The sequence below is a fragment of the Pistacia vera genome, unplaced genomic scaffold, assembly GCF_008641045.1.
Source record: "Pistacia vera cultivar Batoury unplaced genomic scaffold, PisVer_v2 Contig662, whole genome shotgun sequence".
In the NCBI taxonomy this organism is placed as follows: domain Eukaryota; kingdom Viridiplantae; phylum Streptophyta; class Magnoliopsida; order Sapindales; family Anacardiaceae; genus Pistacia; species Pistacia vera.
This window is the reverse complement of record NW_022196515.1, coordinates 201,019-212,788: the sequence shown is the minus strand read 5'-3', so window position 1 is coordinate 212,788 and position 11,770 is coordinate 201,019. Positions and strand designations below refer to the sequence as shown.

Here is an 11,770-nt window from a genome sequence, read left to right as displayed (position 1 = left end):
TCGAGTTATTCTTACATAGTACAACATTGTCTGTTTTTTATCTAATTCTGACATGTGTTTTAATTATCTTTTATTAAACTAGATCTAAAGGTCATGAAAAAAAGTAGAAATGGGGATGGACTATGCTTAATGAAGTGGTTCTAGATATCATAGATTAAGGATCATTTGACCCCCCAAGAGTTGTGTTATATTGATTAATTATTAGATTTTTCTTGAACACAAAGGGCAAAGCCAAAATGTCTTTTTGAGTGGGTTAGTTAGTCAAGCTCACCTACAAGAAGATTCAAAATGGAACAAAACTTTGATGTCTCCATTGTGGATGTTGTTTCTGAAATGCATGGGTCCAATCCCTGCACCAGTCCCCAAGGTGAACCTAATTTGTCCCCGAAATTATAGTCCTTTTTTGTTCCAATCATGGTGTACACTAAGATTCTTCTTACTAACACTAAGGAAAGAGAGATATCAATGATCATAATCATATATGTATATTGTGAATTTAAGACTGTAGATATCACAAAAAAAATTAATATTTAGATCTGTAAGAGCTGTTTTAAAGAAAAAAAAATCAGTTTTAAAAGTTTACACGTCAAAAATTTTAAAACATCTACACCAGAAAATTTTCGTATAAGATCAAAGAATCATCTATTTGTAAATTCAATTTTAGCCTACAAAAAGTGAAGTATAAAATGAATTGAAAGAAACCCACAAGACTACAATATAGAAGTAATCAAAATAAGCAGTATGTACTACAAGGATCAATCACTTAACCTTGCTATATATACTAACACAAAATTTAACCCTAGCAGAGTAGTAAATGATATTCATCAATAATCAGTCATATATTAAAGCTAATAACACATTACATGCAGTTGAGAAATTAAGAACTAGCTAGATAAATAATAATCAGTGGTGATGATCACATAAAGTATATCTAGTTATTTGTATATTTAGATATAAATCATGCTTAATCTAATCATAGAATTGATTGATTGATGATTTACTTGAATGGATCGCTGTACTCTCTGTTTGCTTCTGGAATTGGGTTCCATTCCCACAATCTATCTGAGATTAAAGCTGCAGTTGGAAGCGAAGCTGTTAGTGTGTTGAGTCCCAGTGGCGCCGCCTGCACTTGATGAGGTTGCAAAGAGGAGAACTGCGAGTGGTGATTGAAATTATACGGTTGCTGTTGTTGTTGCTGCTGGTTGATGGAAGCTTGTTGGTAGGTTAATAATCGGTGAAACTCATCGAGGGCAGTGGCGGCGGCGGGGTTCGACGACACAGAAGAGGATCCACCGGGAAATAGAGTGGTGCAAGTGGGGACTAAAGAGCTGCATACTTGTTTAGACTGGTGAAGGAACAAGCCTTCCTCTTCTATTGATGATGGCAGACCGAGTGAAGCGCTGATTGGAGACACCATCGTTGGACGGTAAACGTTTTGCTTTGAAAGTCCAAGAACTGTGGTGACATCTGAGCTTGTACTTCCATCTGTTTCGCTCATCTTTTCGATATCAAGTTGCGGTGAATTATGAGACTGAGTTCCGAAAGTTTGGAACCTCTCCATTGCTAAATGTTGAGCTGCCTCTTGAGGATATTTATTGGATGGTGTAAAGCTTCTTGATGATGATGAAGATGATGCTCTTGTTGGAAGCGAACGAGGAAGAGATGGATGGTCTTCAACTCCAGCTCTCTTGTACACGCGACAAAGCGATATCTCGGCCTGCAAAAAGGGAAGAATTGAATTAAAGTGAAACAATTTGAAGTTGAAGGAGAAATTAAAGAAGTATTCAACCAGTTTCATGCATGTTGCTGTGAATCATTTGAGAAATCAGATAGTATTCAAATCAAAGCACAATATTGGACACTGAAAATTCCCATTTTTTATCTTTAAAGCTTCTGTTTTGTTTCTTGAAATTGTGCGAAAAATCATTAGGGTTAGAGAAAGGAAGAAGAATAAGACAGAACTGAGATTTTATGAACATATATATCTATATATCTTCATCATCAAGAAGTTAGAGCTTTCACTTTTTTCCTTCCCTTTCTTGTTCATTTAAGTCTGAATTATGGTGATTACCTTCTGGTATCGTTCAGTTTCATGCTGAGGAAGACGATACTCGTTCATAATCCAGCTGGTTCTGATGCCTTTAGGAGCTTTCCCAGAATAGAAAACTAGGGTTTTCTTCAACCCAATTGATCGAGAGCTCTCACTTCTGATCATTCGATCAGCTCCCGTCGCCTTCCAATAACCAGAAGTCGTCACTCTATTAGGTCTGTCACCATTTCTATACTTTCGATCTCTCGGCACATAGAAGAACCACTCTTTCTCCCCTATGGCCGCCAAAGCTGAACCAAAAACCATAACCAAAACCACATAAGAAAGCTATAAAGCAAAGCAAAAGCAAAAGCAAGATAAGAAAGAAGAAGATGATGATGATTATATAAAGATACATATATATGGATAAAGTTATGCCTTGTGGAAGAGGGAGAGTTTGTTTGTTTGTTTTTTTTTTTTTTTTTTTTTTTTAAACTTGTTTATAATTACCAGGGAGTTCCCAAGGGTCATAGCGATATAGATCAAGAAAAGTAATGAGTTCGACATTGAAACGCTTGCCCTCAACCTTCGGCGAAGGTAGAACTCGACCAGTTTCTTCTCTGGGATGGAAACGGAAGCCAGGCATCACCATGTCCTGTTCATGGTGATCATCATCGTCATCCTTGTTGGTGTTGTTATTGTTGCTGTTATTGTTGTTGCTCATGCTTGCGGCTGCAATTGCCATAAACTTAAAAAAAAAAGGAAAATTAAATTAAATAGGATAATAATAAGAACTTAGAGTTTGGGGTTTGGCCAGCTAGCTCTTTTATACATGAAATATTGTACGATATTTGAGTGGTATATATGCAAGTGGTAGGCAAGATATGAATCAAGATTAATTTTTTTAATTTTTGGTTGATTAATTAATTCATGAGAGAGAGAGAGAAGAAGGAGGATGACGAAGAAGAAGAAGAGAAATGGAGGGAGTAAATAGAAAGATCACTAGCTTTCAGGGCCTACATGGAGGAGTTAAAGATGAGAAAAAGACTTGATAAAATATAGGACAGGGGTGCCCACAACCCTTCTCTCTCAGCGGTGGAATTGGACTATTCTATTTAATTTTCAGTCAAAATTTCATTATCTTTCTTTAACACTATCAATTTACAAGTTGCCTCTCTGCTCGCCACCTCCGGTCACCTTTCTACTGGGAATTAACATCTTCTCTTTATCCGACTTCATGTGTATACGTTCATGAAAGAGCCGCTTCACTCCTCTGAACCATAACCCTGGTGAAAATTTTATAATTTTATTTCATTTATTTGGAGAACTGTTAATATAGGATAGTATAAGTAAAATATGATAATAATTGAATAGATAATTTCTTTATTCCTTTTTCATATTTAATTGGGATTAATTGGGTATATGCATTGTACCATATCACTAAACTTTCAAAGTTTAAATAGAACTTCAATCTTGCCATAAAATTTAATTATTCAAAATGTGTGCATCTTTTAAGTCTTAATTAAAAATCTACTTGTCTAACAATTTGAGTAGTACACTAGACTGATAATAATCGATCTTATTAATTAGTTAACTTAATCTTTTCTATTATTTTAAATATTAATTAAGTAGCTATAGTTTGTAGTGTGTTATTTCAAAATAGTTGATTATATCTAGTTATAATATTTGAGCCGAGAAATAATATATTTATACAAATTCTCCATACATTAAATAAAATATATTTTAATTAGATCTCAAAATATACCGGATGATATAGCTTTGGATACGTTTAGTTACACTAATATTTCGAAATCTCAATTATTAACGAAATTAACCCCTTCTAGCTTGTACTTATTAATGTAACATTGATTATAAATAAGAAGGTGGTCACATAATCTTACACTAATACTCACATTTTGTTTTACTTTTCAAAGAAACGATTGATCAAACGTGAGCTTAATTAATTAAAAATTTTAACTAATCACTTTCTAGTCTCTCAAGATTAATTATATTCCATAAGTTCGATGTTATGACATTGCCAAAGAAGAATGTGTAATTTGAGAGCAATTTAAGGGTGCCAAAAGTGCTTATTTGTACTTTATAGTATTTTTTTCTTTTTTTTTTTTTTTTTTAGAAAAACAAAAAACACTTTCTAGGATCTATCGATTAAAATGCTTTCTATATAATCTCCTCAACCTTTTTCTTATTGATTTTTTTTTTTCTTAATTATCAAAGTAATTAGACACTAAACATATTAATTATATGGCTATGTTTCTTCTCTCTAATTTGTATTGCATTTAAAAAAGTACTAATTAAGTGTATATGGCTTGTATATACAGTATATATAATTATTGGTAAATAGAAATATTTTTTCTTTTCATTTTTTAAATTAACAGACAATACTTTAGATATAAGTGAAAATTATAATTAAAATCTATATCTTAAGTGTAAAACGAATCCAATGCATTCTTTTTATGACTTTATCGTTTCCTGAATAAAAATCCTTACTTTGTCATTACTTTCGACACAGAATAACATAATCAATTAAAAATATAAATTAGTCCACTTTTCACATGTTTCTTCACAAGTATAAACATTAAGTTTAACATAAATTAAGATATCTTAATTACAAGATCAAGAACAGAAAAGATGATGCATGAGTCAAAGATATGCAGAAAAATAAAAAAGGGATTGCATGGATGTAGTTGTAGAAAAGCAATTGGTAAAGAGGATTTGGAGGTGGGCGATGAGTTGGAGATGAAGATGATGGATTTCCAATTGCAAATTCATGATCTGAATTTTAGTTTCTTATGGATGAGTCAAGAGAATCCCGTGACCACTCCTCCTGTTCATGACAATAACATTCCTGACCTTTCCTTCATTTTCTTCTCTCTTTATTATTTTAATTTTATCTTTTATTTATTAATAATTGTGTGTGTCTATATATATCTATATATAGGATTTACCCATTTGGTAGAGAGAGAGAGAAAAAATTTTATGAATTAAAATTTGTTTCATTTTTATTGTATGTTTCTATCGAATAGAGCATTTATGTAGTAAAGTTGTATTCAGGGTATTGAATTAATTTGAGATTATGATAATATCCCATTGATCATTGTTTCATTGTGTAAAATCATAGTGTATATTTACAGTACTTTCACTTTAATGTATAAATTATGTGGTGTAAAACTCTCTCTCTCTCAATCTCATATATACCTTAAAAATCATCCAAGCTTTCTTCGTTAAAGATAACGTTATTTTTTCTATGTTATGTAAAAGCCAAACCGTGTCTCTTTAGAGAACGCTCTAAATACATTAAATGGGTCCTCATCATCAGGAATCCATGGAAAATGAATTTGTGAAGAGGATAAAATATAGAAATTACCCAGGAAATTAAATTATTATTATTATTAATCCCTTTTGCAATAATTAATAATTAAAAATATTGTATCTCCACAAATGGGATTGGAATTGACTAAAATTTCATGGCTATTTGTCCTTTTCTTTTGTGTGGCCAAACGTCTCAAATGGGAGGCAAATTGTAAACAAATGGAGGTATTCGAGAAAGATCATTCCATTGACTCTTTTGCATCATGAGAGGCTATATGCAGCGCATAATATAATTATATTATTGGATTTTAGAGAATTTTCAATGACAAAGACAACCCTTAATCTCATCATTAATATTAATTAATTATCTTCTTCTTCTTAATTTATTTATTTATTTGTTATATAACTTCTTGATTTTGAACCTTCAATTTAGTTTATCATTAAAGTACCATAATCTTAATCTCAAGCCGATTATTAAGAATTAAAAACATCTCTTCATTTAAGTTTTTATATATCTTAAAAGCATGTGTATATTTATAAGTAAGATCTGAATATGATTAAGTTTTTTGTTTTAGTTTTTGTTCAACTAAGAATTAGATTATGAGAGAATTCTGATCGTTCACATTAGTTAACATATACACGCTAATTAGTTTGATCTTAATTTAAGCGTTATATATGGTAATATGACGTGATAAGCGGATCAAATACTAAAATCATGATGAGAAATGAAAAGAATTAAAGTAATAATTATGAAACTTGATAAACCAAATTTGAACTAATAAAAACAAGGATGGGAAGAAGAAAGATAATGCTAGAAGATGAAACCCTAAAGTCAAGAGAAAAAAATAAGAGTAGTGGGGTCGTCCAACTAGAATCCAATTAGTACGTAATATGATTTGGTTACCAATTTAGAAATATAATTGGGTATGAAATTACAGTTAGGTAATGTACTTAAACAAGAATGATGAAATTTTGGTTTATTATTTTCACCCACTTCCAATATCATATAATAAATATTTTGACTTAATGTTAATACGATTTGATTATTATAATATATTATGAGTTGAAACTATACACATCGTTTTCTAGAGGTCCCTTCATGTACCGACCATTTTGGCCTCCAACTAAAAGATTCAGATTGATCAAATTATAAATAATCTGATTAAAAAGCTGTAATCTCTTCAAATGGAAAGTTGTAGCTTGTCTCTCCCCCACCTCTAGAAGCTTTAATTTATTGGCTTGGCTTTTTTCTAAAATCCAAAACATTTTGATGGGAAAATTAAAATATCATAAACAGTGATGGTTGTTTATGCGGATATCAGTCCGAATAATTGACTCCATGATCCACGGAGACGCGTAGAGAAATTTAATTAGAGATCAGTATCCGTGACTTTGATTTGCTCACTTCTATAAAAATGTGAATCACAATTACTCATACGTAATATTTGGCAAAGTGAAAGTCTTCTTCCTTCTTCCCTAAACACATTCTAAGGTGGTCATTTATTCAAAACTGTTGAGTTAAATAATGGTTAATTACTATCGTTATCTCAGTAATGCATTGCATAGATCTCCCGTAAACTGGTCCATCGAAGTATAAATTATGCACTTCACATCAACTTGGCCACGGTTAGATATTAAATGCTGATGATGTTAGGTGAAAGATGATCGTCTTTTTGGGTGAAGGAGTTTGTATCTCTGAAAATGAGTCTGAGACAAAAACAGTAGCAGTTCATTTCATTTCCCCAAGTCAAAGGTCATATTTATACATAGATGTCATCACAATCAAATACTAAATCATTCTCACTTTAATTATGATTGGAAACGAACAGATAAACAACACAAGTACTATATATTGAGAATCCAAGATCGGCTACTGTTCTTGTGTGGAACCCATTAATTGTATGGGATCTAGCAGCGGCAAAGTAGGTAGCAACAGCATCCCAGTGAGCTCTTTTGATCAAAACCATGAAATCAAAATGGTCTGGTCTTCATGACCTCGTCATGTGCTAAAAATATCTGAGAATCGATCTGTGGAATTGAAGAGAAGAGGACGCCTATCTAACTAGTTAATCAACATCATACATTCATGTGTGAACGTCTTAAGTTTTTAAAATGAAAAATTTTGTTATGGGACGTTCTGAGTTTTTTTAAAATACGGACTAAAATTCCTGACAAGAAGAATTGGTTAAAATACAAAACTTCAATCAAATTTTTTGTATCGAAATAAGAAAAGAACCACTTCACATCTGGAACGCTGCCCTGGTCCGGACATATATAATTAATTCAATTATATAAATTTCTTAAAATGTAAAGATTTTATTTAAAAGACAAATCTAATCATAAAAAATGAATTACCAATTATACTTTTAATGAAATAATAAATGTATATTCTTTATGTATAATATCAGACTATACTGGATCATATTAGACTTATTTAATAATATGGTTAAACATATGCCGAATCATGTTAGACTTAATAGTTTACTACATTTCAATTATTTTTGTTCTTGTTATTTTTTATTAAGAACAGTTAGGTTAATTCATGTTATTTTGTAGTTATTTATGTCTTTTAAACAAAAGTTCCATATTCTGAGAATTAAAAAATAAAATAAAAAATAAAGTGATATAACTATACAAAAATAATTACGCATTTAAAGAAAATGAAGAAAATGATTGTGTGTATATTATAAGAAAACGTGGACTTTTGTCATCAGTTAGCCAATATTAGTTACCGTAACTTAATTCATACAAATGTCCGTATTTTAAATTTGGATTTTCTCGAGAAAAAAATATATGAGATTGAAGGAGAGACAAATGTTTAGAATTGTCTAGCTCTATTATCTCTTAGGGCTGCGCTAGCTTCTTCAATATAATTGGGGGCCACCGCCACCACCACCAGATGAGGCAAAGACTTGACATGGACGGACCCATGAATATGTATTTGGGGTTAGTTGAGTGGTATTTGTCCTCCACAGCCACAAACAACCCGTGGTTTGGACCATTTTGGCGGTCGTCAACCTTTCTCTTGGCTCTTTTTGCCATTTCTTTTCTTCTCTCACGTGACCCTGTTCATAGACAATGAAATTTATGTACTCTACCTATCCATTCATACACCATATAAATTAACTCTGTAAAATCACATTAATGTACCCAAATTAAGCCAAAAAGAAGGGCGACCTAGCCATGGTTCTGCCAGGCACCGACCATGCTGCCCATCGGGAGCCGTCCAAACAATATGAGTCGTTGTTAATGGGGTTTTTTTATCAAGTGGTATAAATCAACCAAAGCTCTCATTGCTAGAATACAAAATTTCTCTTTTCTCTTGTGGGGAATGTTGAATTAAATGAATTTTGGCCCAAGTTTATTGTCATATGAAAGAACATAGCATCAATCATCTTTGTTGGAAGCATGACGTTTACTTGTGTTGTCATTGGCATGAAATCAATTATAGTCATGATAATTGGAAGCTTAATTATTATTTCTAATTTCTATGTTATTTAACTTAGATATGAAGATAATTCATATTTAGGGATTCTTTAAGAAGATTACTAATCATGTATGTTGTGATTAACAGATTTTGATTCAGAGAAAAGAAAGTTAAATATATGATCTAATTTTATTAGATGATCATTGAATGCAGTAATTACATTTGTGATCTTAGTGCTGAGATTATGCCTTGCATTATGATGATGATATCAAGGCTTGATTCTTGTAAAACCATTTCCTGATTATGGGTGATTGTACATTCATTACAAATATTATTTGCCATACTTGTATTTACATTTTCTGTATAAATAAGACAGATTACATGTAAACCATACAATACAAATATATACATAATTTTATCTTCTTTCTTCTTTCTCTTGGCATACTTTGGCTTCTCTTTACTCTCTGCCTCTTTTGCCTTTCTTTACATTCTAACATGGTATTAGAGCTTTAGTCCAGCTTTCGCTCTTCTTTTCATGTCCCTGCAAAAGCAAACAGGTTTCCTGTTAGTATTTTTTTTCCATACTATCTCCAACCAAACCAAACCTTCCGACGGCAAGCAACCAAAATAACACAGACCAAAAAACAGCCTTACAAACCCATACTAAACCTCCACCAAGTTTACCAGAAGGCCTAATGACAAGCAATACAAGCCCATTGCCTCACACGAACCCACATTCACACAATGGCCCAAATCCAAACACAACCAATGGTCCACACCCAACAATAGACCCAAACACACACACTGGCACAACTCTACACACAAGCCCAAACCCATACCCGTATGGGATGCTAGGTTACAACCTGGGTCAATCACAGCAAACGAATACAAATCCCTACCCGTTTAACTTCTAAATGATTCCGACCGCCAGAAATTGCCCTGAACCAAGCGATGTTTTATTTTCACCGACGTTAGATGGGCCGGAAATCACTTTAATCAAACAACCATTGGTGGGTTCAGACAACTATTCAACTTGGGCTCATGATTTTTGGCGAGCCCTTGTCGCCAAGGACAAGGACGGCTTCATCGACGACACTATCCCACTACCACCGATTGATTCTCCTCTTCACCGCCACTGAAAGAGATGTAAATGCTTGTGTGGTCATGGCTTGGCAACTGCTTGTCATCAGAGGCGGTGGCCGGACTATCGGCAACTGAAAATGCAAACAGAATTGTGGAATAACATTAGAGAAATGTATGGAAAATTAGATCTAGCAAAAATCTACACTTTCTGGCAACACCTCGCCAAGATAAATCAAGGTAATTCCATTGTCACCATTTATTTTAACAAATGATCAGGGATTTGGCATGAACTTGACGTTGCCAAGGAAACGCTTGAGGGACTACCAGCAACCCTTGCACAGTTCTATCAAATTCGCGATCAAGAGAGGTTAAGTCATTTCCTTCTTGGCCTCAACAAGGCGTTTCGGGCTTTTAGAACTTCGATCTTGGCCGCCTCTTCACCATCAGACCTTCACCGCATCTTCCAGTTGGCAATCCAAGAGGAAAGCCAACGTCGTGTGGGTTTTCCTCGGTCTGGGGACACCGTAGCCTTCGCCAACGCAAGAGGAGACCAATCTTCTTCTCTAATTTCAGAGAAACCAACTGCAAATTTTGGGGGTGAGCAACCTGGTTTTCCAAACCCTATAGATGCTTCTCTTTTATATGACGGGATGAAGGGCCCTGATTCATGCAAGGATCCAGTGGTTCATGTGTTGCCACATCACAGACAGGGTCAAAAGGTCAAATAGGCAAAATGGGCAAAATTAGGCAAACAAGTCAACTTGGAATATTGGTCAAAATGGGTCAACCTAGTCAAATGGGCTTGGATCCAGCAAATCCGGAAAAAAAGGGCTATACTGTGATTATTGCAAAAGGAAAAAATCACAATTGGGATCATTGCTAGAAACTGCATAGACACCACAACTTAGCCTACAAGGAGAAAAATGTAATTCCTTAGTAAAGATTCTTGAAGGTTCTTGGGTGGATTTAAAAGAAAGAAGAATAAAATTGAATAAGAAAAATAAGAGAGAAAGAGAAATTAGTTAAGCTAGAAAGAATGAGATGTTTGTCTATTTCACCAATCTTTTCCTTTTAACATTTACATTACACGAGAATGTTTATATAAGCAACAGTTTATACAGAAACGCACCGTATTGGGTTAAATTTCTATTTCTTACATTTTAGTCCCTTTGCCTAATATTTCCCCTTAAACAAAGCATCTTTGCTTTTAGTTTTTGCCCAATATTTCCCCTTAAACAAAGCATCTTTGCTTTCAGTTTTTGCCCAATATTTCCCCTTAAACAAAGCTTCATATATGTAAAACTCAACTGAATGTTCATTAACATATCTGCAGACTTCAAATATCTGTAGCATTGCCATATTTATCCTTTATTAAGCAACGGTCAGCATGAAACTCAACTATCACATGATTATCCTTAGTGATTTGAGATATGCTTAACAAATTTGTTGCAATCTTTGGAACACAAAGAATATTCTGAAGCTTTAAAATTCTATTAGAATCAGTGAAAGGTAACAGCAACATACTTGTATGGGTGATAGGGATGGATTGACCATTGCCAACTTGCACCTGAGATGCTCCTTGATAATTGGACTTCATAACCATGTTGGTAACATCTACAGTCATATGATTGGATGCACCAGAGTCCATATACCAAGTCTGTAAGAGTTTGTGGTGTAGCAACATTCCATGCAATGACAGTTGATGATATAGGCACATAGTTGATAGATAGCAAGCCTGAGTTATTAGTGGAAGTTATACTAGTATTGTGGGCTGGTGAGAAATGTTCAGGTAGGTGTGGTGGAGGATTTGAATTAATGTGGTTTGGTGAGGAGTTTTTGAACACACCAGTACCTGAGGAATCATGAAAACATGCATAAGATTGAGGATGGTACTTCGGTGG

The 11,770-nt window shown here is 33.6% G+C and overlaps 1 protein-coding gene across 1 annotated transcript; it reads right to left on the bottom strand.

Annotated features, from left to right (window-relative positions):
* Nucleotides 1–680: 680 nt before the first annotated feature.
* On the bottom strand, nt 681–2,774 carry LOC116112483 (NAC domain-containing protein 35-like). The gene is made up of 3 exons (XM_031398622.1): nt 2,540–2,774; nt 2,072–2,340; nt 681–1,717 (listed from the first exon to the last, which is right to left on the bottom strand). Exons 1-3 carry the CDS (start codon nt 2,772–2,774, stop codon nt 998–1,000), a joined length of 1,224 nt encoding a protein of 407 aa, XP_031254482.1. The 3' UTR covers nt 681–997.
* Nucleotides 2,775–11,770: the final 8,996 nt, after the last annotated feature.

Coding starts and splice junctions, on each gene's coding strand:
- LOC116112483 (XM_031398622.1), bottom strand. CDS start 2,774: ATGGCAATTGCAGCCGCAAGCATGAGCAACAACAATAACAGCAACAAT. Junction 2,341..2,539: donor TGACCCTTGGGAACTCCCTG/GTAATTATAAAC, acceptor TTTTTGGTTCAG/CTTTGGCGGCCATAGGGGAG. Junction 1,718..2,071: donor AAACTGAACGATACCAGAAG/GTAATCACCATA, acceptor CCCTTTTTGCAG/GCCGAGATATCGCTTTGTCG.